This window comes from Marmota flaviventris, chromosome 6 (assembly GCF_047511675.1).
Source record: "Marmota flaviventris isolate mMarFla1 chromosome 6, mMarFla1.hap1, whole genome shotgun sequence".
NCBI lineage: Eukaryota > Metazoa > Chordata > Mammalia > Rodentia > Sciuridae > Marmota > Marmota flaviventris.
The window spans coordinates 71734781-71762669 of NC_092503.1; the positions used below are offsets into that span (position 1 = coordinate 71734781).

A 27889-nucleotide genomic window follows, 5' to 3' on the forward strand; every position below is an offset into this window, starting at 1 on the left:
AGAGAACTCGGCGTCCAGAAGGGAACCCGGGCTGTCTTGGGCCGGGCAGGGCGGGTAAGTTGCCGTGGGGACCCGCTTTGAGCCGGGCTGCAGGAAGAGGCTCTATGGTGCTGTAGTCTCCAAAACCGAGACTGGCTGCGCCCGGGAAGACAGTGAGTCGGGGGAAGCCCATTTAAAACGACTAAGTGATTGGAGTAAGGGCCGCACCTTACGTCTGTGGACCGCAGGTAGCCACGTTCCCCTAGCCCCGGGGTGCACCTTTGTGGCTCCCACTCTGCGTCGCTCTGCTGTCCCTGGACGTTCCCAGGAGAGGGTCCGGGAGGGGGTTGGGAGCGAACGCAGGGAGGAATTGCTCTTTCGACCACTCTTCGCGCCCCTCCCCCCATCCAATCTGGCTTTGGTACACACTCTTAAAAGCTTTTGGGTAGGATTCTCTGGAAAAATGGTTTTTCCAGTGTCAGGTGATCACTATGTTGGTTGTTTCCGAAACTGTTATACCGAGAGAAGTTATTTGTCTTGGTCAATACAGCACCTAAAACCACAGTAACCAAAACCTAACACACAGTAACTAAGATGTGAATGTAGAATTCGCAGAAATCTCAGCGTTTGTGTTTTAGGATTAATTTGACTTTGACCCTTGACTTTTTGACTAGCCCCTGATCTTTCTTATTCACAGCACCAGCATCAAAACTTTGGCCAGTCCTCAAGACCCATCCCCCATCTCCCACCACGCCTTTTCAAGAGGGACAGAGGCTACTAGGACAAGAATTCTCTTATTCACTTCCCTCCCCCAAATTATTTTTTCCTTGAATTTCCTGACGTTTTACAAGAGAAAATGACCTTTTATGTGTGTGTGTATACACACGCACATTTATATGTGTAGATACACGTATATTCGTGTTGTAATATATATTCTTGATTTTGGTCCTCTGGGTTTAGAGACTGACCAGCTGTTCACCTTGGGCAAATTTCTTAATAGTCTGTGTCTTAATAGTCCTCATCTGTAAAATGAGAAAAAAGAATAATATGGTCCTCATATGACATTAAGGGAGATTCAAGGCAAGTCATTTATGTATTTAGAGCATTTAGGTCAGTACTTCGCTCATAATAAATACATAGTATATGACACTGTTCTGTATACTTTTAAAACACTCTCCTGTATGCTTTTAAATCATCTCTTGATTATATAAACACCTAATACAATGTAAATGCTTTGTAAATAGTTATTATTGCTGTGTTTAGTAAATAATGACCAAAATAAATCTGTGTTCAGTTAAAAAAAATATTCAGTATACGATAACTTTTGTTAGTATCTTCCCCTCACACATCCTTGGAGTCTAATATGCTGTCTCCATCCCTGGCTTTTTTCTATTATTCTCTACAAATGCTTGCTTTGTTGCTCTTTTTTTTTTTTTTTTGTGGTGGTGGTGTTGCTGGGGATTGAACCCAGGGCCTTCTGCATGTGAGGCAAGCACTCTACCAACTGAGCTACATCTTCAGCCCCTTTTGTTGCAATTTTTAAAAAATAAAACTTCCTTCAGACCACCTTTTAAAACATTGTCCTGTCAAAAAGACTAGTTTATCCTTATCTACTTTGCTTTCATATCTGAATAGAACAATTATGTGTGAGTAATTGAGTTTACAATACAGGGATTGAAGCCAGCTTTGGGTTCAAGGTCTTGAACATGCTAAATATGTCCTTTTACCAGTGAGCTACACCCCCAGCTAACAGCTCTTTTTAATCATTATGGTTCTCAGGTTTAAAAATTTTGTCTCTGCTTTTCACAGGTGCACCACTCCCGTTAGTAGTAAGTCTCATTGTATATTGAGATCCTCAAATGGGAGAAGGTGAGAGCAAGTGTAAAAAACTTTCTTTTTCCCAACTAATCTAATACTGTACATACTTCTTTCTCTTCTCCCTCCTCCCCTTCTTTCTAGGAGAGTCAATTGCCTTTGTGATTTCAAGAGCGTAACCCCAGGTATTACCAAGATGCTGATGAGTTCCAAATCATAATACCTACCATGCCTTCTCTTTTGTGCAACATACTATTTCCAGCCCTCTATTAGACATCTCCATCTAGATGTTATACAGATAATTCATATCTTTGTTTCTTCATTGCTATTAAAATTATGACCTTGCTCTCAAAGCTAGAAACTTCAAAGAGTTTAAGAAATCGGAAATTTCATTAATTCAAACAATATTCTTTTATTATTTAACAACCCACCAGACCCTGTGCTGAGAGCTGGGGATATAGTGGTGAACAAAATGGAGATGGTCTTTGTCTTCATAGAGCTTCAGTATAGTGGATAATATGGTCATTTCTCCAGGAATCCCACAAAAATGTAAATGTGAGCTATGAGAAGTCAGATAGAGAAAGGACACAGTGATATATATGAAAATATTACTAAGGACATGACCTAGTAGGCAGAGAGAGTGGCCAGGAGATGATCAACATTACTTAAGCCAAAATATCGAAGAGTTAAATAAAGGTAGGGTGTTGAGCAAAGAGTGCTCTGTAGAATATTCGGTATGAGAAGGAACAAACAACATGTTCAAGGAGTTAAAGCCAATATAGTCAGTCAGAGCATAGATTGCTGGGGAATAGAGAGGACTCTAAGTAACATCAGTAGGATGGTTAGAGGCCAGGTTATGCAGGGTCTTAAAAACAATTGTGAGGACTGGGGTTGTGGCTCAGTGGTAGAGCACTTGCCTAGCATTGTGAGGCACTGGGTTTGATTCTTAGGACCACATATAAATAAATGAATAAAATAAAGGTCCATTAACATCTAAAAAGAGTATTTAAAAAAATTGTGAGAAAAATTTATCCTAAGATCATCAGGAAGTACTGAAAGGTTTTAAGCAGAGGAGGGAACTTAATTAAATTTGCATTTTGAAAAGACAGCTCAGGTTGTGGCGTGAAAAACAATTTGAAATAGGGAACAGGGGACATTTGAATACACTATCCATTAAATCTTGTTTATTGTGCCACAGAAATCTTTCAAATCTGTTCTTTGTCTTTATTTCCACTAAAAATAATTTAGAATGACTTCTTACTATTACTTGCGCTATTTTGGTAAGCCTTCCCTATTGTGCTTGCCACTAATATTTTCCATATTCTTGCTAGAGTTAAATTTCTGAAGTGCAGGTTTGACTGATGTTCTCTTGCTTTGAAATCTTCAGTGGTTCTCCCAATCCCTACTGGATCTTAATCATTAGTGTATTCCCAACCTTTTTTTCCCCCCCGCTAGTCCTGGGGCTCAAACTAGGCATGCTAGGCAACTTCTCTGCCACTGAGATAAACCTCTTCCCCTGTCTCCTGACTTTTTGAAAACTCACATTTTAATCTTGGCTTCACATATTCTAATCTGGGTATTCACATCTTGTACTTGCTTGTAAACTCAGATAGATGTGAGGAAGAGCTATGGGGTGATAGTGTCAGTAAGTGTGTTTGTAAACTGGAGCAAAATTTAATTGGACATAAAATGGATTTTTGGAAACTCTGGGATAGTGAATGATAGGACTAGAAAAGTAGATATCAGTGTATTTCACTATCTCCTTAAGGAAGTATGGACTTTATTCACTAGATAATGGGAAGTAATGGAAAAATTTTGAACAAGAGGTGATATTAATCCAATAGTTGTTTGCAACATGTATTTGGAGTAGGGAGAAAATTAGATAGCAATAGGGAGGGCCTGGAACACATTGAAATGGCAAGAATGGGCATAAATGGGAGAAATATTGCAAAGGTAGTGTAAGTAGGCTATTTGGAAATGGTAGGGTTACTTCAAGAAATAGAGATGTTAAGAAGTGAGTAGATATTGATGATCTCTTTGTTTTAGACTTGATTACTTACAGGAATGTATTTATTTACCATCTTATTGCTGACTATTGGTTTGTATTTTAGTATAGGTAGTCCCTAGTTTTCAGGCCCCTGGAGGAGGCAACAGGGCTGACTATAAATCTGTTTTAGTACCCCTACGTTTTGTGGTGATACTTGCTCTTTTTAACTTTTTTTTGTCCAATAGTTTAACCCAAAGAGATAATTTATGCTTGTTCAGTTATTGAAAATAAGATTGATGATATCCAGGAGTTCATAACCTTAAGAAACTAAACATTTTTACAAGTACTCAAAAGGCATTTATAGTTACTGAAATTGTAATAACCACAATTCTATGAAATCCTTTAGATGTGAGTTTTCCATGGTAAATGAAATTAAGTAGACTGTGTGAAGCCAGTGGAATTTTCTTAAGAATAAACTATGTGCTTCAATTCATGGACTTAGATATTTATTTTGGCTGGTTTAGTCTTTTTTGGCCCATTTCCTTGTTTGTATAGTAAACATCTTCAAGTATGTATATTAGTGTCAGGAATACAGAGATTAATAAAACTTGATCCCTGCCTTCAGATAGTTCATGGTCTATTATCCAGTGTAGTATATTTGATCACATGTGGCTATTTAACTAAAATTTTAAAATGAGTTCTTTAGTGTGGTTGGCCAAATAATGGCCCCAAAAGGTACCCATTTCCTAATCCTGAGTACCTGTGAATATGTTATCTTAAATGGCAATAGACTTTGCAGATGTAACTAAGGATTTTGAAGTGGGGAGAGTATTTTCTAGATAATTCAAGTGGTCCCACTATGCTCACACAAGTCCTTATAAGAAGGACTCAGAGGGCAGGAGCTAGGAAAGTCAATGGAATGACAGAAGCAAAGAGAAAATGTGACTTTGAGAAGCTGAGGTTGAAAAGGAAAGAAGATAGGTCATTGTTGATTTTGAAGGTGGAGGAAGAAGCACCAGCAAAGAAATGCAGGCAGCTTCTAGAAGCTAGAAAATGTGAAGAACAGGTTCTCACTTCCGTGCTCCTGTGCTCTAAATGATCAAGCTCAGATTTCTTGTTCTGATGTTTAGTATCTTCTGTGTGACATTAATGAATTTGACAGTCTGTCTCCCAATTTTGTTCTACCTGAGGTACATTCCAACCAAGGTATTTATTTACAATTCTATGTGTTTATCCTAATCAAGCTTTCTTTCAACGTTTTGCTAATGGTGTTCTCACGTAGAATCTGTACACATCCTTACTGATATTCCCTAATCCTCCATAGACATGCAGATACTACATCTACAGAGCAAGTTACCAGCAATGTATATGCTTTTGTTCTTTGTACATCTTTCAAGATTTGGGAATGAATAGTGGCTGTGAGGGTACATGAGGAGGGTTTCTAGGGTACTGAAAATGATCTGTTTCTTGATCTGAGTGGTACTTATGTGCTGCATTCAGTTTGTTAAAAATCCTATTGCTGTTTACTTATGGTTTGGGCTCTTTATTTGTCTTAGTTTGATCAGGCTGCTGCTATAACAAAATGCCATACACTGATTGTCTTATAAACAACAAACATTTACTAATCACAGTTGTGGAGGCTGAAAAGTCCACAAAAGACTTGGATCTCTGATGAGGTTCTGGTTGCTTAAAGATGATGTCTTTTCACTATCTCCTTATATAGTAAAGTGGTTAAAGAGGGTTTTCCTGATCTCCTTTATGGAGGGTTTTTATTAGGGGCTGATGCTATGAAATGCCCCTCCTTGTACTTATCAAAGTTTTAGACTTCTAGAAAGAAAGCAGGTATTTAGCATAAACCATTTTGTTTGTATGAACAGTTTAGATATGGTAAGCCACTTGTTATCAGTTCTGGAAATAGTAGGAATCCTCATGAAGTCCAGATTTCTAGACTGCACGCTAATGCCTTTGTAAGCCAAGTAGTCAGACCTGACTACATCACTGCTTTTCTATACATGATATCTCATTGTCTTAATTTGCATTATCTTCATTATTATTGAAGTTAAATTCTTTTGGTTCTAAAGATGTTTTCCCCTCTTTTTAATTTTTTTTTTTTTGCCCATTTTTTTTTTTTAGCAGTGGATCTAAGGGATTGTGTGCAAGTGTGTATAGTTCTTGTGATACTATGGATTGAACCCAGGGCATCACATATGCTAGGCAAGTACTCTACCACTAAGCTACATCCCCAACCTTTCTTACTAATATTAATGTGTGTATGTGTTTGGTGAGAATGGTGATGGTTCTTATTTTAGTCAAAAATTAGATTTGTATTTTGTGGGTTCTTTTTCAAGCATTGTTGGAGATTAAACCCAAGGCTTTGGATGTGTTAGTATATTTTGATCTGTTTTATAAACGTAGTATCATTTACTTTGTGTGTGGTTTTAATCTTATTAACACTTTTTCTTTTTATAGTTTTGACTTTTGCCCAGATGATATCTTTTTTTAACTCAGGGGAGCTTTACCACTGAGCTACATCCACAGCCCTTTTTATTTTTTATTTTGAGACAGGGTCTCACTAAATTTAGTGTCTGGCCTCAAACTGGCAATCCTCCTATCACAACCTCTCATATAGGTAGGATCCACAGGTGTGTGCCTACCTCCTGGCTAGGCATATTTTTTATTATCATGAGTCTGTTTTTTTAGTATGTTAGAGAGTAAACTTATTAGTATTTCCAAATTTAAAAGCTGCTTTTTGACTTGAAGCTAGGTTTATTTTCTGAATTGTGAGGTTGATTTTAACAGTGGAAAATCTTTATTTTTAATACCTTAGATGGCAACTCTCAAAAGGAAATAGGATCATGGCAGCAGATGATGACAATGGTGATGGAACAAGTTTATTTGATGTCTTTTCTGGTAAGGTTACTTTTAATTGTCTTTCTAAATTGACTGACTTTCCATTTACTTATTTTTAAAATTTTTGGTGCTGGCTATTGAATCAGGATCTTGTGCATGCTAAGCACACACACCGCACTATCACTGAGCAACACCCCAGCCTCACTTACTTTATATATATATATTTTTTTTTTTCTTTAGTTGTTGATAAACTTTTATTTATTTATATGTGGTCCTAAGAATTGAATCCAGTGCTTAACACATACCAGGCAAGTGTGCTACCATTGAGCCACAGCCCGCCTCAGTTTTTAAATTTCAAATCATTTACTTACCCTCATGGTAAACTGCCATTAGTATCCTTTTCTCTCTTCACATAAGTAAATTAATACAATAAAATGCTTGGGTCATAAGTAGTGCTTAGTAAATGTGAACCTTTTTCTGTTTGTTTTTATGGTACTGACGATCCAGGGCTTCACACATAGTATTGAGCACTGTAGCACTGAGCTATGGTCCTATATTTCCAACTCTTATTTTTTTTTTTTTTCTGAAATGGGGTCATCCTGTGTTCTTCAAACTACCCTTAAATTCCTTGAGTTTAAGGCTTGAGTTATTCTCCTGCTTTAGTCTCCTGAGGAGCTGGGATTACAGGTGTGCACCACAAAACCCAATTGATCTTTTTATCATATCCTTTCTAACTTCTAAATGTAATCAAGTTAGCAGTTTTGCCAATATGAATGGTAATAAATGCCATTGACATCCAAAATAAGTATTCACTACTCTTGTAGTTAATATTTTCAGTAAGTGCATTTATTCTTGTTTAATGTTTTTCAGAGAAAAAAACAACAGTCACAATGAATGGTTAGTTTGAACAAGAGAAAACGAAGACCCGGTAGTAAAATAAGCTCATAAAAAGTTTTTTTATTGTCTTTTTTGTTGTTTTGTTTTGTTTTTGATGGTGCTAGGAATAAAATCCAAGGCCTCACATATGTGGTATATAAGTGCTCTGCCACTGAGCTGTATCTCTAGCACTAAATAAAAGTATCTTAGATAATATGCAGAAGATAAACTTCCAAATCCTGATATAACATTATTATTTAATTTTTTTCTTATAGTTATGTTGTGACCTCATTACATTTTTTTAAGACTATAGATGCATATTGTGAATGAGAATTATGAATGCTATAGTGAAAAGATAGGTGGGTTTGGTAGAATTCTACTTTTACTTAGAATGTTTTTAAAAATATTCATAGGGGTGGAGATGTAGCTCATGATAGACTACTTGCTTAACATGCCAATAATAGGTTCAATCCCTAACATCATAAAAAATATTATTCATAGATATGGAAGGGCTTATATCAAATGTCATCATAACCAGTCTGGGTAATACTGTTCAGTGTAACTTGATTATTTTTGCTGATGTAGTTTCAAGTTGCAATTCTCTTATGATTTTTTAAAAAATACTGTAAACCTACAGAAAAATTGAATCTGTAATATAATGAACATCTTTATCTTTCATCTGGATTCTCAAATAGTTAAATTTTATCACATCTGGGCTGGGGATATGGCTCAGTGGTGAAATGCTTGCCTAGCATGCTTGAGGTCCTGTGTTCAATCCCTAGCACCACAAAATAAATAAATTTTATTACATCTACAACCTTATTAAAATTTTGAAGGACAGAACTACATGGTTAATCTCATTTGCTTGATACAGCTCTTTTCATTTTTGTATATTACTCTCAAGTTCCTGTCCTTGCTTATACTTCTTTTTTTTTTCCCCCCCCTCTCTTTGCAGTGCTAGTGATTGAACCCAAGGTGTTGTGCATGCAGGCAAGCACTCTACCACTGAATTACATTTCTACATACATTTAAAAAATAATGACAATTCCAATATACATTCTACTTTGAGTATATTTTTAAATTCCATTTTAAGTTATATATAATCTTTTTGGTTATATCTCTTTGCATTATTTTCAGTGGTTGTTCAAGGGATTGTATGATAGGTCTTTAACATTTTATAGTCTGTTTATTAGAATTGTACTTTTTCACATAAAATATAGAATCTTATAGTTGGATTTATCTTCTATCTTGTTCTTTATTTTATAGTAGTCACAGCCCAAAATGCAGTGCTATAATTTTTACTTTAAATAGTCCTATACATCTTAATGAATTAGGAACTAAGAAATTAAGAGGAAAAATTATACTGTATATTTACTCAATTGTTTATAGTCATTTACCTTACTACTCCATCTAGTGTACTTTAGCATCCCAGTGTATCATTTTCCCTTTATTTTCCATTTCCTTCTGGACTCCAGATTAACATTATGTGATATCTATAGATAATTTTTGATATCCTATAGATCACTAAGATTTGCTGCTTCTCCCTTTGTCTTTTGCTTTCTTTCTACAGATTGGGTAGTTTCTATTGATTTACATAGTTCACTGGCTCTTTTATAAAGTACATCCAGTGACTTTTTGTTTTTTTTTAAATATCCAGTTACCAGTTTTAGTTTTTTTTTTCCATGTGGTTATTTTTGTTTGTATTTCTCGGCTGATATTTTTCTGTATAGTAATTTTGGATTATATTTGTGACATTATGAATGATATGACACTGGGTTCTGTTATATTCCTCTAAATTATTTTATCTGATATATTCCTCTCTTAATTTTAGCAAATTTAATGTAGCTGAACTTAAACTTTCATCTCCCTTGAGGTGGATAACAACTGAAATCTCTGTTCAGATAGTTTAGCTATCTATTTTGGAGTTCTACCTTTTGTGGAGGTCACCCAGATATTTGGGGCAGAATTTGGAGAAATTCCTCCTTGGCTTTTTGGATTTCCTCTCTTGCCTTCTAATTGGTGTTGTCAACTCAGTAGTTTTTCCTCTGTTCTTCAAGCCATTAAGACTAGAGGTTTCAGCTGGATATGGGGGCATATCCCTATAATCCCAGCTGCTCTGGAGGCTGAGGCAGGAGGATCACAAGTTCAAAGCCAGCTTCTGCAACTTAATGAGGCTCTAAGACAGTAAGACCTTGTCTCAAAATAAAACATAAAATGGGCTGGGGATGTTGCTTAGAACCCCTGGGTTCAATCCCTGGTTTAAAAAAAAAAAAAAGACTGGAGGTTTCCATCTGATTTTTCAATGCTTAGTGTAGCTCTACCTAGAGCAACCTGGACCTGTCCTTCAACAAAAAGCAGTAAAAAAAGGAAAATGGGGAACTCATATAGTCTTCTTTCAGATAGTCTTCCTATCCCTCCAATCCCTGTAGTGCTAGATATCTAAGATCTTATACATTCTCAGTTTTTTCCTGCTTTGGCCTGTTCTCTGACTCTTCAGATAGCTTTTAATGTTTTATTTAGCATTTATACTTGTTATCTGCAGATTGATTTGATAAAAACCAGTCTGTTATTACTGAAATTAAAACCTTCTCATTAGTATTTATTTGAAAGGAAATTTTTAAAATCTGAAGTAAAGTTACAAATCTACAAATCTAGTGCAGAAATCTTTCTGTTTATCGGTATGTAGAAAAGCTTGTCTTTTTTGGAGCAAAATTAAAAAATCTTTTCCTGGACTGGGAAAGAAACCTTAGTTTATAAAGTCAGTTTTAACTAATCTTTGCTGTTCTTGCAGCTTCTCCTCTTAAAAATAATGATGAAGGCTCACTGGACATATATGCTGGGTTGGACAATGCTGTTTCTGGTATGTAAATTCCATGAAATAATCTCATTTTATTAGGTTTTTTGTTGTTGTTGTTAGCAATTCCTAATAACCTAATGGCTTCTAAATTTGCCCATTCTTTGAAATGATTACACTCAGGTAATTTTCTTATTGCCCAAACCTTGATCAGTAAAGCAAATTAGCATACAGTTTTGTCAATCAATCAAGTCTCAGATTTAAATGTTTTTTGTTCTTTGAAATGCCATGGGTGTTGTTGTCTATGCATGTTATTGCTTATTCCTATCACTGGTTGCAAGATATTAGAACATTTGAAAAGTTAATAAATATTTTCAAATGTGTCAATAAGAATGATATGCAGAGAGTCTAGGACCTATCTAAATTAGAAACCTTTTTCATGCTAGATCTCCCAGTGTTTTGAAGAAATATGATTATCATGTTTGATTTTAGGTAAATCAACATTTCACCTGTCATCTGTGAAATCAGTATATATTTGAATTAAATATAGTAGAGGGAGAAATATATAGAGGTAGACATAACATCAAGAAGCCTAATATGTTAACGTAAAGGGTTTTTGTTTGTTTTAGACAGCACTTCCAAATCCTGTGTGCCATCTCGAAATTGTTTGGATTTGTATGAAGAGATCCTGACTGAAGAAGGAACTGCAAAGGAGGCAACGTACAATGATGTATGCGTTACCACAATTACTAATGATACTTGTTTACTCTTGTAGCTCCCCAAAAGCAGGCAGCAACTTACTATTGATTAAATATTTTGTGTTTAAGAATTAATTCTTAGGTTAAAAGTATTTATTTAAAACTGGGCACAGTGGCTTCTGCCTGTGATCCCAGAAGCTTAGGATACTGAAGCAGAAAGATTGAGAGTTCAAAGTCAGCCTCGGCAAAAGTGAGGCACTTAGCAACTCAGTGAGACCCTGTCTAAATAAAATACAAAATAGAGGGCTGGGGTTGTGGCTCAGTGGTAGAGCGCTTGCCTAGCATGCGTGAAGCACTGGGTTCGATCCTCAACACCCCATAAAAAAATAAAATAAAGTTATTGTGTTCACCTATAACTAAATATATATAAAATACAGTACAAAATAGGGCTGGGGATGTGGCTCAGTCAGTGGTTGAGTGCTCCTAAGTTCAATCCCCAGTTAAAAAAAAAAAAACCCAAAGAATATTTAAGTCAGTTTCTGCCTTCAGACCTGCTTTTTAAAGGAATGTTTTCTGAATACTTGTTTAAATTTAGTTACAATTTTGCTTGGCTAAATTTGAATGTCTCAGTATATAAAACCTTACTCAGATAGCTACAGTGTAATATAACATTTTTATTTTTTTATGATTTGTACTAAGTTATATTGTATAATATGTCTTGAGACTTAAATGAAAGAAGTTTCTACCATATTTGAAGTTTAAGATTTAAAGGTTGAATGTGAAACTTTAAAAAATTAATTATTGGTAGACCAAACTTCAAGAACTAGTATCTTGTTAAATACTTTTTTTTAGTTGTTGATGGACCTTCATTTTATTAATTTATATGGAGTGCTGAGAATCAAACTCAATGCTTCACACTTGCTACGCAAGCACTCTACTACTAAGCTACAATCTCAGCCTTTATTTTTAGTAGACATATTCCTCTTCGAGGATTGGTTTGTAAAATTTTGAATATTTTGAAATGTCATTTAAGCTAAGAAAATATTTTAGTATGATGCTTAAATTAATCTTTTTATATTTTACAGTTACAGGTAGAATATGGAAAATGTCAGCTGCAGATGAAAGAGCTGATGAAAAAGTTTAAGGAAATACAGACACAGGTGGGATTATAATGAATCTTTTATTTTTGCCTTAACTTTTTTTTCACCTTTTTAATTTTAACTTGGTTTAATTAGTTATACATGACAATGCATTTATGCACTTTTTTATCATACATTGATTGGATATAATTTCTCATTTTTCTGAGTGTACATGTTTTAGAATTATATTGGTCATGTAGTCACATATATACATAGAGTAATGTCTGTTTTGTTCTACTATTTTTTTCTATCCCCACATCTTCTCCCCTCCCCTTCCTCACTTCCCTCTGTCTAATCTAAGGTAATGCTGTTCTTCTCTAGTGCTCCTTGCCTTATTGTGAATTAGCATCTGCATATTAGAGAAAACATTTAGCCTTTGGTCCCCCCCCCCCAAAAAAAAAATTGACAAATATTTAGCATGATATTCTCTAGCTCCATCTATTTACTGGCAAATGCCATAATTTCATTCTTCTTTAAAGCTGAGTAATATTCCATTTTTTCTTTATTCATTCATATTTTCTTTATTCATTCATCTATTGAATGACACCTGGGTTGGTTCCATAATTTAGCTATTATGAATTGAGCTACTATAAACCTTGTTAACTTTTTAAATCAAAATTTTAAAATACCTTGGTTCAATCCCCAAGACCAACCAGCTTGGCCCTTGCATGGTCCCTGCAGTCCCAGCTACTAAAGAGGCTGAAGGCAGGAAGATCATTCAAACCCACTTCAGGATCAGACTGGGAAACATAGTGAGACCCAGTTTCTTCTGAAAAAGTGTACTTTTTGTTGTCATTGTTGTTACAAATAGAAGTTATGCTCAAATGTTGGTCATTTATATAAAGAAGCTGGGGTTTGTTTTTTTTTTTTGTTTCTGGTGATACTGGGGATCAAATCCAGGGCCTCATCATGCTGGGCAAGTACTCTACCCCAGCCCTACTTTTTTGTTGTTATTATAAATAGAAATTGACATGTTGGCAGTTTATAAAGAAGGTTTATTTTCTCTTTCTGCTGGAGATTGAACCCAGGGCCTGACCCATGCTAAGTACATGCTCTATTACTGAGCTATATATCCAGTCCTTAGCATTATTTCTTGATTTGATGAAATTGATAAAGGAAAACTGCTTGAATTGTTAAAATGGCATCAATATAAAAAATCTGTTAAACCAACTAATAAATTTTAATATTTATAGAAACAGGTGGTTTAAAACAATATGGTTTTTAGGATCAAAGATTTAGAATGATTTTTGTGAAAAAATGGTGATGGTGCTTTCATAGTTTTTGCAAAAATGACCCGTTTTGTGATTCTGCTGCAAAAAATTAAGAATTTGATGTCCTATTTTACTTTTTGGTAAAATTATTTCTCTTCTGTTCCTTTTCTGTTCTGTTCCCGAACAAGTCAACTCTAGATTTTGTTCTTTGTTCATCTGAGAACTAATTCATAGTTTCAGGCTTAACGTTAGTTGTTAAATGTAATAAAATTCTTTTTTTTTTTTTTCTTTCTTTTTTTTTTTTATTGTTGGTTGTTCAAAACATTACATAGTTCTTGATATATCATCTTTCACACTTTGCTTCAAGTGGGTTATGAACTCCCATTTTTAGCCCATATACAGATTGCAGAATCACATCAATTACACATCCATTGATTTACATATTGCCATACTAGTGACTGTCATGTTCTGCTACCTTTCCTATCCTCTACTATCCCCCCTCCCCTCCCCTCCCCACCCCTCTTCTCTCTCTACCCCCTCTACTGACCTTCATTTCTCCCCCTTGTATTATTTTTCCCTTTCCCCTCATTTCCTCTTGTATGTTCTTTTGTATAACCCTGAGGGTCTCCTTCCATTTCCATGCAATTTCCCTTTTCTCTCCTTTTGTAATAAAATTCTTATCAATTTTTGCTTTTGATTTTCAAGAGAGTGACCCATGCAGAAAAATTTCTTCTGATGTTTATTGTTTTTACATTTTAAACTCTATTGTAAGTGTGCCTTTTCTGGTGCCGGCTATCTTTTCTGGCTCTTAGTTCCCTGACTGTACAATGGGAATTATAGTAATCTAGTAATTCTCATAGGGTTGCTTTTCTTTTTAGAATTACATAAGATAAAATGATGTCATGCCCGGCATGGTTAGCATTCAATAATTCCTAACTAATATAAGTGTACTATTAATAGTCCTGTGGATATGTACTTTAGTAATGTATTTATTAATTTATATTTTAGAACTTCAGCTTAAAAAATGAAAACCAGTCTCTTAAAAAGAATATTTCAGCACTTATCAAAACTGCCAGAGTGGAAATAAACCGCAAAGATGAAGAAATAAATAATCTTCACCAAAGGTATAACTAAGGGGTGGATGTGGATGTTTTAAATTATGTGGGTATTGATGTGCAGAATAATTTTTACTTTCAGTAGGAAAATGAAAATATATATTTTATTGTATTTAGTAAGAATAATAACTAATGTGTTAATGGTTTATTGTCATAATGATTTACATGTATAATTTATAGAACATTGCCACATACCTCCATGAGTATATTCCATTTACTAAACTACCTGGGATCTTATTCTAATACTCTTTGTTTCTGAAAAGATTGTGTAAATGTTATGGGTCTTTCTAGGTCTATACCAAATTACTAAAATACTGAGAGCAGGGATTTGGGGTGTAGGTAGGTCAGTGGTAGAGCAATGCGTGAGGTCCTGGGTTCAATCCCTAGCACATACACAAAAAAGCATGTGCACTTATTAATTAACAGCTCTTAAACTATGTCTCAATTATGTATTCTTTTATTTCTCAAGTGGGTTTTCTATTTTGCTCACTCTTTGTTCTTTATTTGGGGACAATCTGTGTTGTAGAGAAGCTTGTACCTTTCCTTCCTTTCATAACCAAATGTCTGAAAATGTTGTCTAAACTGGCTGTTTCCATTTCCTGTCTTTTTACTCACTCTTGAACCCAGTCCATCTGACATCTGCCTCCAATGGTCTACCAAAGTAGCTATCTTTTTGGTCAATAGTCACCTCCACTAAATCCATCAAACAGTTTTGACTTCCATTTAACTGGCCCCTTTGTACATTGTTTGACACAGTTGACCAACATCCCTTCTTGAAATATTTTCTCATTTTGTTTTAGTGAGTTTTCTTCCTGTAATTAGTTGTAGGTTTCATTTCTCAAAGCTCAAGCCTCTGTCCTTTTTTTCCTCTATCAAATTATCTTTTTTTGGTACTGGAGATTAAACCCAGGGGTGCTTTACCACTGAACTATAGCTCTAGCCCTTTTTTAATTTTTTATTTTGAGATAGGTTGCTTAGGGCCTCACTAGGTTGCTGAGGCTGGCCTCCTGCCTCACTCTCCCAAGTTGCTGGGATTATAGCCACCACTGTGCCCAGCTATGTTGGTATTTTCTTAATAATACAATCTCACCCATGCTAGAACAGTTTCATTTATATGTATATACCTACTTTATATATGCACATACTTGTCTTTAAAGATTTTTTTAAATGACCTCAAACAAAAGTGATTTATCATTAAAACTTTTTCATTGTTTTCTAGCTCAGTGGATTGTCCTGTCATTTATTTGATTAGTGTAAACCAGAGACATAGGAGTTGCATGACCATTTAATTTATAGTCTATACTAGAATACTTGTAAGAGTTGAAGGAATAGCTAACAGTAATTATATGCCAAGATTGCTTGGCAAGCTGGGACATGTAGTCATTCTGCATAGGGGTCATCATTGACACTTAAATCTCCATCATTCCCCCAGTCCAGATTGATACCACATTCTATTGATGACTTTTGATCTTGCAGATATTTTTTTCTTTTGTCCTACAGTTGTTTCCACCATTCTATTCCCATTTGAACTGGTAGTGATCTTTCTGTTGGTATCTGTGCATCTGTTTTTACTCTCTCTAGCTTCCAGTTTGTCTCTTCTTGGTATTACAGCCATAGGATAACTACCTTCTGAAGCATAAATCTGGGCATCATGCTATGGCAAAAATTACCACATCTAGCCCCCACCTTTTTTTTGGTTGTTTTGGATTACTGGACTTCAAACCCAGGGTCATTCTACCAGTGAGCCCCATTACCAGTCTTCATTTTTTGAGACAGGTTCTTGCTAACTTGTCAAATCTGACTGAACTTATCCTCTTGCCTTAGACTCACTAGTAATTGGGATGACAGGTATGCAACACTACACCTAGCCTAAAAGTGAGTTTTGAAAAGTCACCTCTATGGAAGTTCAAGAAGATAAACTGATCACAAAAACTACAATGAGCTATCTTGATTTTATTGCTAGAAAAACTACCAGTGTTCCAAAACAGTAATATAAACCTTAATACTTAGACTTATTTTTTAGTAGTCAATACATGTCATTCTCCTAAGAAAAGAATCCCAGTGCTATATTTCTTTTTTATTTTTGCATAGCATGAACCACTTTAAGATGGCTATTTATGCTGTGCTTTACTGTGGAATAGTCTTCAAAATAGATAGTGAGGTTAGAGAATTCTATTAAGGTTTACTTTTTGATTGTGTCTGTTTTCTAGCTTTCCTTGTATTTTCCTTTTCTAATTCTTCTGTTTCAGTCAGACTAGAGTGAATGAGGGAAAGAATAGATCACTTATCATATAAGAAGTGAACTGATGGTTAGTTTGGAGATTGTGCACCTATGGTAAGGAACACTAAAATAGTTTGGCAAGTGGCTGGGATAGATAGCCTTTGAAGTAAAAGCAAATGAGAGAAAAAGAGACATCCTTATTTTGAATGCTGGCTAATTCAGTTGGAAGCTGGTAAATCCCCCACCCCCACCCCCAATGCTGAGAATTAAACCTAGGGCCTTGCACATGCAGTATACCCAGCCAAAACAAGTAAATTCTTAATCACTCACTTTCTTTTTTTCTGTGGTGCTGAGAATAAAACCCAGAGCCTGCCTTATGCTAATAAGCAAGTGCTCTACTACTGAGCTACATCTTCAACCCCAATCACTCTTTTTTTACAACATGAAGTTTGTTTTGCCATTTTGTAGGCTCCTAATTCTAAAAGTGTGTCACATGTGAATAACATTTGGAAGATTATTCAGCTAATTTTGCTTTTTTGTTGTTAATTTCTTTCTCAATAGATTGTCTGAGTTTCCACATTTTCGAAATAATCATAAAACTCCAAGGACATCAGATGCAGTTAAAACAAAAGATCTTAGATCCAGATCTCCTCATTTGGATTATTGTTCAAAGACTGATCATAGAATTAGAAATGATGTGTCTAAAGATGTACATCATAATACTTCATTGCCAAACCTAGAAAAGGAAGGAAATTCACATTCTGAAAAAAAGAACACTTCACATTTGCCTACATCCATTGAGAAGCACTGTACCAATGGCTTATGGTCACGTTCACATTATCAAGTTGGTGAAGGTAGCTCAAGTGAGGATAACAGAAGAGGGAGAAAAGATATTAGACACAGCCAGTATAATAGAGGAACTGATAGACCACAAAAAGATTTAAGTAATAGCTCTGGTGATGGTGAACCAAGGAATACAGAAACTAGTCCAAGGCTACAAGGACGTTCTGAGAAACATGGTAAAGGTGAACAAAAAGCTGAGAACAAAAATTCAAATTTCAAAAGTAACACAGATTCAGATTACAGGAATGAACGCAGCAGCTCTTCTTGGGAGAAGGAGACCTCCAGGGAAAGATCACATGCTCGAGTTGAATCTCAAAATGACAAAAAACTAGATAGACAAAGCGAAAGGTCACAAAATACAAATAGAAAAGAACTTAAATCACAGGACAAAGAAGAAAGAAAAGTTGATCCCAAACTTAAATCAGCAGGAAAGGAACAGGATCACTGGAGAAGATCTGAACGAGCACCACCTCCCCATTCTAAGATTGAAATCAAATCGTCTCATAATTCCAGTAAATACCATCCAGAGGAGAGAAGAGGATGGGAGGATTGTAAAAGAGACAGGTGGGTTAGCAGTCATGGTTTTCAAGATGGGAGGTGTTCATCTTCTCTTTCAAACAGTAGAACTCACAAACACACGGACTCCAAGGAAGTCAATGCTATGCACCACAGGGAAAATACACCTTTAAAACCTGAAAGGCACAGAACTGAAGATAAGCGGAAAAGAGAACGAGAAAACAAAGAGGAGAATAGGCATATGAGAAGTGACAAAAAGTCACCTTCAGAACATTTGCAGACTGATAAAGAAACTAAGAAAACCACTACTGATTTAAAGAAAGAGAATGAACCAAAAAATGATCAAGGAGAAGTCTCTATTAGCAAAGTTTCTGACGGAGCAGATAATAAAGAGTTTGCAGTGAGAGGTGAGAATGGTCCAAATGAAACCAAAAATAAAGACTTAAAATTAAGTTTTATGGAAAAATTGAACTTAACTCTTTCTCCTGCAAAAAAACAGCCTGTTTCTCAGGATAATCAGCATAAAATAATAGATGCTCCCAAGTCCAGCAGTGGATTTGATTTAGAGTCCTCGGTACAGTCTGAAACAGGGACATGTATGCCTTCTGTCAGTGAACATATCCCAGAGGAAAACAAATCAAAGTTACTGGAACCAAAAGATTCTCTTCCAGCAGAGTCTGAATTCAGGATCATTATTCCAGAAAGCAAACCGGAAGATAATAGTTTACTGGTTAAATCTGTTGAAAATATTATGCCTTGTGAAATGCCCATTTGTTGTACAGAGACTTCCTTCTCAACACCTGTGCAAATGGAACAACCAGAATCCTTGTTTCCATCAACAGAAACAGGAGAGATTGTTGATGGTGCAAGGGCAGAAGCCTCTGTGATAATGGATGTATTACAAATGGGTGTTTCTCAAAACTTTGTCCTAGAATTGGATACCAAAAGACAAGGTGGTTTGAATTCTTGTATTTCTGAGGGTATGGAGATGAAAGAGGCTCCTGCAAGTAAAGTCGCTGAAACCAGTGAAACACAGGTGCCATCTTCAATTGAAGGAACTGGCATTTCACCTGTAGTCCATTCAGAACATGATAACCCCAAATTTGAGCCTTCCCTTGTAGATATACCTCTGGTTGAAAGTAAGTCTTGTCATTTGGAGCCCTGCTCACCTAAAGAGGCTTTAGCATCTTCCCTTCAGCAGATTGAATTGATGGACCACAGAATGGAAATTGGGGAAACAAACTCATTATGTCATGATGATGAGAATTCAGTTTTGAGCATTGACCTTAATCACCTGAGACCTATTCCAGAAGCCATCAGTCCTCTGAATAGTCCAGTGAGACCTATAGCAAAAGTTCTTAGAATGGAAAGCCCATCTCATGTTCCAGTGTATAATAACATTCATAAAGGTAATAGCTTACGTGTGATGTCTTCCACAACTCAATTTTTTTATAATGTAAATTACACAAGCAAGATAAGTTGGTGCTTTTTCTTTTTTGATAACATGAGAATAATATTATTTAGACCTTTTTGCTAACTAGTAGTGTACATTGAGCCTTTAGTCTGAATGAAGATAATTCTTAATTTTTCTTTTTCCTTACACAGTGATTAAACCCAGGACCTTCTGTGTGCTAGTAAGCATACACTCTCCACTGAGCTATGTCCCCAGCTCCTTTAATTCTTAATTAAAAACAGAGTGATTGAACAGATTTTTCAAATACTGTAGTCATTTTCAAATGTGTGTATTTATTGATGCTGGATTTGAGCATGCTAGTTATACATTCTACCACTGAGCTACATCCCTGGCACAGCCCAGATATAATTTTGTAGTTCAAAAGTCATTATCATGCATAGAGGCGGTGATGATGCTAAAATGAAGGAAAGATCATCTCCAGTTGATCAAACTCTGCACTTGTCAGACACCTTCTGAAAAGTGTTATTTATTTGGTTTTTGGTTTTTGCATTGCTGGTGATTGAACTTCAGGCTTTACCACATAATAAGCATGTATTCTTAACTACTGAGCTACTGTCCCAGCCTCTTCTAAGCTCTTTTTAGAATAGTAAAAGCCAAATGAAATGAGTAAGTATAGTTGGTTTCAGTGGCTTGTGCCTGTACTTCCAGCAACTTGGGAAGAGGAGGCAGGAGGATCATCAGTTCAAAGCCAGCCTTAGCAACTTAGATCCTATCTTAAAAAAATAAAAATGAAAAAGGCCTGGGGATGTAGTTCAGTGGTAAACTGTTACTGGGTTCAATCCCTAGTACCTAAAGAAAGCATGAAAAGGAGTATTAGGTGTTAAAATTCTGCTGTTTAAAAGGAGACTATTTAAAGTAATGAATTGCCTCAGTATTTGATTTTTTGTTTTAAGATGGAACTGCAAAATGACTGCTCAGTGGTTGTGTGACTTTAATATATTTTTCTCTTTCACAGATGTGATTCCACCAAATTCTGTTAATTGTATGTCTAAGAGTCAGTCTGATCTCAATAAGGAAAATCAAAAGCCAATTCTCAAATTTGATGGATGTACAGAAGAAGTTTCCTGTAAGAATTCATCTTTAGATGAATTAGAAGAAGGAGAAATTATAAGTGATAGTGAAAATCCTAAGCCACAAAAAATTATGGACAGAACTGCCAAACCTAGAACTTCTGCTAAAGTGCAGAACACAAAAACTAGCCCAGGCAGGAGGAAAAATGCCATGCATTTGGATATAGAACATAGAAAAACATCTGTAAAAACCCACCAGACCAATAGCAAATGGAATAAAAGACCAAGTGAATCTAACAGATCTTCAAAAACAGAGAGGAAAGATAAAACAATGAGTACTTCCAGCTTGGAAAAGATAGTTTCAATTATTGCTGCACCCTCTTCTGTCCGAGAAATAATGCATATGTTGCGAGTGATAAGAAAGCATGTGAGGAAAAATTATATGAAATTCAAGGTAAAATTTTCACTGATACAATTTCATAGAATTGTTGAGTCAGCAATTTTGAGTTTTACATCACTAATTAAACACCTTGACTTATCCAAGATCTCTAAGTCAGTGACTACTTTACAGAAGAATCTCTGTGATGTTATAGAATCTAAACTTAAGCAAGTTAAGAAGAATGGCATAGTTGATCGCTTATTTGAACAACAGCTACCAGATATGAAAAAAAAATTGTGGAAGTTTGTAGATGAACAACTTGATTATTTATTTGCAAAGCTTAAGAAAATCTTGGTAAAGTTTTGTGATTCCATAAACTTTGGAAGTGACAGTGATGACGGAAAATCTGAAAAAACTTGTAAAGACAAAAGACAGTATTCAAATTCACAGAAGAGGAATGTGGATAATTCTAACAAAAAAATGTTGAGAGAAAAATTGCCCAAACCAGAAGACTCTGTGAATTGTAAGTCTTTGCTGGGAGGTAAAAAATCTGAGGAGAAACATCAAGTCCAGAATAACTCCAGTCTTAACGCAGTGAAGCATGACATTAAAAGAAATTTTAGCACTTGCTTTGATAGTATAAAAAACTCTCAGTCTGCTGAGCACTCTTTGGAACTAAACTGTCCAAGCACCTCAAAGCCAGGGAAAAATGAAGGCAACACCATAGAAGATACACAGACATCCCAGCATGCAGCTTTAAAGCCAGAACGCAGTTTTGAGATTCTTACTGAACAGCAAGCATCCAGCCTAACTTTTAATTTAGTTAGTGATGCACAGATGGGTGAAATATTTAAAAGTTTGTTGCAAGGTTCTGATCTTTTGGACAACAGTGTTAATTGTACTGAAAAAACTGAGTGGGAGTTAAAGACGCCAGAGAAACAGCTTCTAGAGAGTCTTAAGTGTGAATCTATACCAACTTGTACAACAGAAGAGCTAGTTTCAGGGGTAGCTTCTCCATGTCCCAAAATGATTAGTGATGATAATTGGTCATTATTATCATCTGAGAAAGGTCCATCTCTGTCTTCAGGGCTTTCGTTGCCAGTTCATCCTGATGTGTTGGACGAAAGTTGTATGTTTGAAGTGTCTACTAACACAGCTTTAAGTAAAGATAATGTATGTAGTTCAGAAAAGGGTAAGTCCTGCATTTCTTCCATACTCCTTGAAGATCTTGCAGTCTCTTTAACAGTACCATCACCTCTGAAGTCAGATGGTCATCTCAGTTTCTTAAAACCTGAAGTTTTGTCTAGTTCAACTCCAGAGGAAGTTATTAGTGCACATTTTAGTGAAGATGCCTTACTTGAGGAAGAGGATGCATCTGAGCAAGATATTCACTTAGCTCTGGAGTCTGATAACTCAAGCAGTAAATCAAGTTGCTCTTCATCATGGACAAGCCGGTCTGTTGCTCCAGGCTTTCAGTACCATCCTAATCTACCCATGCATGCTGTCATAATGGAAAAATCCAATGATCATTTCATTGTGAAAATAAGGCGTGCAGCACCATCCACTTCCCCTGGTCTTAAACAGAATGTGGCTGATGAGTCATTGGTACCTTTGCCAGGAATTGGAAAGAAAGCTGATGAAGCAGCAGAAAAAGAATATATTTCAGATCAGAACTCAGTTTTTAAGTCTCCAGAGTTGGAATTAGAAAATTCCAACAACAATGTTGATAGCAGTAAACCAACACGTGAAGAACAGGACTCTGTGATACAAACACAGGTTCCTGATATATATGAATTTCTTAAAGATGCTTCAGGTAAAATGGGTCGTAGTGATGAAGTGACTGGTGATTGTTTTAAATTGCATCAAGTATGGGAACCAAAAGTGCCTGAAAGCATTGAAGAATTGCCTTCAGTGGACGAAATCCCACACTCTGTGGTGGATCATCTTCCAAACACATATATAGACCTAACAAAGGATCCAGTTACTGAGACCAAAAACTTGGGGGAATTCATAGAAGTAACAGTTTTAAATATCAACCAGTTGGAATGTTCTGGAGGCAATTTAGATCAAAATGCTCAAATATTAGATAATTCTTTACACCCTGATACTATAGGTACATTTATTGATTTGACACAAGATGCTTCAAGTGAGAGTAAAAATGAAGGGAACCATCCTGTGTTAGCTATTGAAGGTTTGGATAATCAGGTAATATGTGTAGATGAAGATAACTGTAAGGAAGAAAAGGTGCAAATAGGAAATAGGCCTTTGGAATGCATTGTTGAAGAAGACTATATAGATTTGACCACAGAATCTCCTGATTTGTATGAAGTAAAAAAGGATGATTTAAAATCAGAGCCCACGTCAATTTCTGATGATTCAGAATTTCCTGGGGCTTTGGATAATGCTCACAAGAAGAGAAAAAGTTTTTCTATGCTAAATCATTCTTCTCAGAAAAGACAAAGAAAGGAAACAGACATAATTAGGAGGGAAAAGACCAAACTTGGCCAAGATTCTGGTGAAAGTGGGGAAGGTCATCAAAAGAAAACCAGTCAGAAAAAACTCCCTACAGTGAATAAAGATCCCTCATCATTAAAGGCAAGCCCAAGTATTAAGGATTCATCGATAGCACCCAACAATTCTACAAGCCTTTCTGCAAAGAATATTATTAAAAAGAAGGGAGAAATTGTAGTTTTGTGGACAAGGTAAGGATCTTGTAGAGACATTAATCACCAGAAAATTTTAAGAAATTACAATCTAATCTGTAATGTCATCAGATATTTCCCATCCTAAAATAAGGAAAAGTGATAGAGTGCCTCCCTAGCATGTGCAAGGCTCTGGGTTTAATCCTCAGCACTGCAATAAATGAGTAAATAAATAATAACAATAATAAATTAATTAAAATAAGAAAAAGTGATGAGTTATTTTAAAAGTGACCAGAATTAAAGATACATTCTAGGGTACATTCTGGCTATACTGTAGAACAATCTGTAGTAATAACTTTTAAATAGGGTTGGGAATTAGCCATCAAAGTAGGGATTTTCATTGTGTTTTTTCAGTTACAAAGAAACCTTTTTTTTTTTTTTTCATTTGGAAGGAAATAGTATAAGCACATTTTAGAAAAAAGGAAAGTCAGGACTGGGGTTGTCACTCAGCGGTAGAGTACTTGCCTACCATGCGTGAGGCACTGGGTTTGATCCTCAGCACCACATAAAAATAAAATAAAGGTATTGTGTCCAACTACAACTAAAACAAAACAAAAAAAAGGAATGACAGATGGTAGAAGAGATGAAACAAAACCTAGGAGTTTGGGTAATTTATTTTTTTTCCCTAAATTAGAACTTTACAAATCGTTGTAAAGTTAGATAGAGTGTATTTTTGAGTTTTATGTGAACTTTTTAAGAAATGCAGGTTTTAAGACCTCACTTAAGGTGGGTTTGGGGGCACATGCCTATAGCCTGTAATCTCAGCTACTCTGAAGGCTAAAAAGGGCTGAGGATATAGCTCAGTGGTAGAGCACCACCAGGTTCAATTCCCACCCAGTAACACAAAAAAAGGAAAAAGTAAAATAATTTATATTTGTGTTTCTCAGATAACCATTTTGAATATTCTGATCTTTTTCCTATGGGTTTCAATTAAAATGTCACTTCTATTCATGGACATTAAGGCAGTGGAATATATTACTTTTTCTGCATCAATTGTATAAAAGCTAAATATAATTTTCCTCCTCAGAAATGATGACCGGGAAATTTTATTGGAGTGTCAGAAAAGAGGGCCATCACTGAAAACGTTTACATATTTAGCTGTCAAGTTGAATAAAAATCCAAATCAGGTAACAACCCAATTTTTACATCTCTGTTGGTTCACCAGTGTTACTTCTCTACATATGTAGATTTAACAAAATGTGTAGATTTTAGTAGCTGACCTCCTTAAAAATATGGCTGTGTGTAGAGCTATTAAACTTGGTGGTTGTACCAGGTGCTATGCTGCATGCCTATAATCCCAGCAGTTTGGGAGGCTGAGGCAGGAGAGTGGCAAATTCAAAGCCAGTCTCAGCAACTTAGTGAGACTCTAAGCAACTTAGTAAGACCCTGTCTCAAAATATCAAAAGGGCTGGGGATGTGGCTCAGTGGTTAAATGCTCCTGGGTTCAATCCCTGGTACTCAAAACACAACAAAAAAATTTGGAGATTATAGAAGAATTATGGCTGAAATGGTCCTCATTTTTTACCCTGTGTCTTACCATTTGCTTATTTTATCAGGCAATTTGGTAGTGTTTGCTAGTTTAATAAAATTTAATATTGAAAAATTAAACATTCACCTTTATTATGTTTTTCTAAATATTACATTCATATCTTTATTGAGGATAATTTTTTCTGTCTTCAGAAGTTTTGCAAAAATATTCATTAAAGATGATAAATGTTGAGATATTTATAATCACTTTTAATTTTTCAGGTTTCAGAAAGATTCCAGCAGCTAATGAAGCTCTTTGAAAAGTCAAAATGCAGGTAGTTAATGTTTACACTACGAGACTAGTATAGTAAATATTTGACATAATGGCTTGTTAGTCATTGAAGATGTGAATAGTGGGTGAGAGACAATCCATTTGAGTTCCTGCTTCAGTCTCAGATTGAAGGATGATTGCAGGCACCTAAGGTCACCTCATGTGCAGGGGCCTACTCAATGATGCCTGCTGCAGTTCAGATCAGCATGGCATCTCTCCTCAACTTTCTGATTGCTGATGAGTCTTAAGGTGGGGGAAAATGCATTTGATGATTACTAATAAAATTTTTATAGATGAAAAAAAGTAAAAGAATATGTGTGAGTAGCAGTATGTTTCATAACTAGTGAAATTTGCACAGTCATCTAATATTTCTTGCATCTTTTTATCAAGAGTGTGATACCTTAAAATACAAAACACAGGCTCATGAACATGAAATCCATTGTCATCTACATAAATGACAGGGTTTACTACATTAAGGTATTAATACTTTTCACAAACCTATATGCCCTTAATTTCTTTAAGTCATTCTTGTATAGTTTATAAGGCAATAATTTTGAATTATCGGGGTTTTTTTGTTTGTTTCTCTAAGACCACAGATAATTGCTCAAAATTGGATTTTATGGGAGAAAAATTGGAACAATATTAAATATATCACTATATTTTTCAGTTGATTTATAGTCAGAATTATGAATGCCAAACATCAATGTTTAAATTTGAGTTAAATCTAAATAGAAAACATATTTGGACATGGATCATAGTTTGAAGGATTTTAAATATTTTTGAGTTATTAATCCTTTTCTAGTCCACTTGTGAATTATTGTCTTCAGATAACCTGTTAATTTCTGTATCTTCTCAAAGCAACTGGTTTGCTATTGAGGTCTTCAAATGATTTTGTAGTAGTATACTTCTTGACAAAATCAGAATTTAACAATAGTTACCCAACCAATTCTATAAAAGCTAGCTCTTTAATATGTTCCAAGTAGAGTCATTTAAAACATGAAAATGGTTATACCAGAAAAATAGAGTTATAACTTTAGCATTTTCTTGCATTACAGATAAGTTGCTGAATTCCTTGGAGTTTTAATTGATATTTCATACTACACAGAAGCTTTGAATTCCTCATGTTTTAAATGGGGAACTAGAAGGAGGTTTTATCAGTTTTGATTCCTAGATGATTGTCTACATGTTGTTGCTTATTGACTCTAATCTCAAATCAACATGTTCAGCTTATTCAGTCTGATTTGCTTACCTGTCATTGGTCAAAATATTTATTTTTAAACATGAGAACTTGTTATCAGAATGAAAGCCACAATAATGTAGTATTGAAACCTTAGTTTTGATATTTCAAAGAAATGACTTCCTTCTCGATTTTTAGAAAGTTTTGTAGCATTTTAAACTTAACTATTTAGTTTAATGTTTTCATTCTTTTTTAAATTGCCTTCCTTCATTTTGGTAAATTGTAAAATAATTTAAATAGTGTATTTATAAATATGTATAGTTATAATGATGTAAAATACTATATGTGTATGGTGTGTATGTACACACAAATGGCCTTGCCTAGCCAGGAATTTTTTATGTGTATAAAACTTTTTGTATAAAGTTTGCTTTCGATAACAGTAATGTATAATAAAACCATGTAAAGTTCTGGTATATTTTGATTACAATGTTCTTTAAATTGTTTAGATAATAATTAAAACAAAAAGAGATAAAACTCCCAGGGGACATGGGGAGCTATTTTGAAATCTTCTGTGGTGGGAGTGAGCTGGCTGAATGGGTATGAGTAGTTCATTAAGGGGCAACCTGTGCTTTGGCCTGTTTTCTCACAGCACATAATGGTACAGTGAACCATAGCTCGCTGCAGGTATCCTCACAGATAAAATTAAGAACACAAAAATGGTGAAAATCTGGAGAAAACTGGTATAAGGATTGACTAGTTTGAACAATTACTTCTTTGCCCTCCCCCTCCAGTATCAGGACTGGTGAATTACAATCTAGGCTCTAGACTCTAGGCTGCATATTTTCCCATTGTCATTTTTGGACGTCCATCATAAATTAGAGTGCTGGTCATCAGTCTTTCTCCAGTGCATACTATCACCTTTATCATCCCTTAAAAGAGTTCATAAGGGGCTGGGGATATAGCTCAGTTGCCTCATATGCACAGGCCCTGGGTTCAATCGCCAGCAAAACACACACACACACACAGAGTTCATAAGCAGAGTGATGACTAAGGGAAGCTACTGGTTCAAAAGAATACAAATTGGATTTTATAAGACCTGCAGAATCTAAGTCAAAGGTAATAAACAAAAAAATGTTTACCAATGTAACATAAAAATAAGAAAAAAGTGACACATTTAAAATTAAGAGCTGGGAGTAGTGGTGCATGCCTGTAATTCCAGAGGCTCAGGAGACTAATGCAGGAGGCTTACAAGATCAAGACCAGCCTCAGCAATTTAGTGAGATGCTAAGCAACTTAGTGAGATCC

General features: G+C 35.4%; 1 protein-coding gene and 1 non-coding gene across 10 annotated transcripts; one reads left to right on the forward strand and one right to left on the reverse strand.

The window, feature by feature from the left end:
* Casp8ap2 (caspase 8 associated protein 2) lies at nt 1-27059 on the forward strand. Of its 9 annotated transcripts, none has more exons than XM_071613208.1 (12): nt 25-54; nt 1789-1848; nt 5918-5995; nt 6609-6691; nt 10299-10367; nt 10931-11031; nt 12085-12159; nt 14358-14473; nt 17247-19453; nt 20474-23609; nt 24637-24736; nt 25359-27059. In XM_071613208.1, the coding sequence occupies exons 4-12, from the start codon at nt 6637-6639 to the stop codon at nt 25413-25415; spliced, it is 5916 nt and encodes a 1971-aa protein (XP_071469309.1). In that variant the 5' UTR covers nt 25-54; nt 1789-1848; nt 5918-5995; nt 6609-6636; the 3' UTR covers nt 25416-27059. The 9 variants fall into 9 exon arrangements, with proteins under 9 accessions (XP_027784185.2, XP_071469310.1, XP_071469309.1 ...); XM_071613212.1 differs by lacking the exons at nt 25-54; nt 1789-1848 and adding an exon at nt 61-227 and having other exon boundaries at nt 5915-5995; nt 25359-25411; nt 26463-27059; XM_071613209.1 differs by lacking the exon at nt 1789-1848 and having other exon boundaries at nt 11-54; nt 5915-5995.
* Nucleotides 1426-1495, reverse strand: Trnav-cac (transfer RNA valine (anticodon CAC)). Its single transcript has one exon. It is a non-coding gene; the product is annotated as a tRNA-Val (tRNA).
* Nucleotides 27060-27889: the final 830 nt, after the last annotated feature.

Bases quoted from the DNA above. Each gene is read 5' to 3' on its own strand.
- Casp8ap2 (XM_027928384.3), top strand. From the start codon at position 6,637: ATGGCAGCAGATGATGACAATGGTGATGGAACAAGTTTATTTGATGTC. The intron at 6,692-10,298 runs GTAAGGTTACTT...CTGTTCTTGCAG, and splicing joins TTTATTTGATGTCTTTTCTG to CTTCTCCTCTTAAAAATAAT. The intron at 14,474-17,246 runs GTATAACTAAGG...CTTTCTCAATAG, and splicing joins ATAAATAATCTTCACCAAAG to ATTGTCTGAGTTTCCACATT.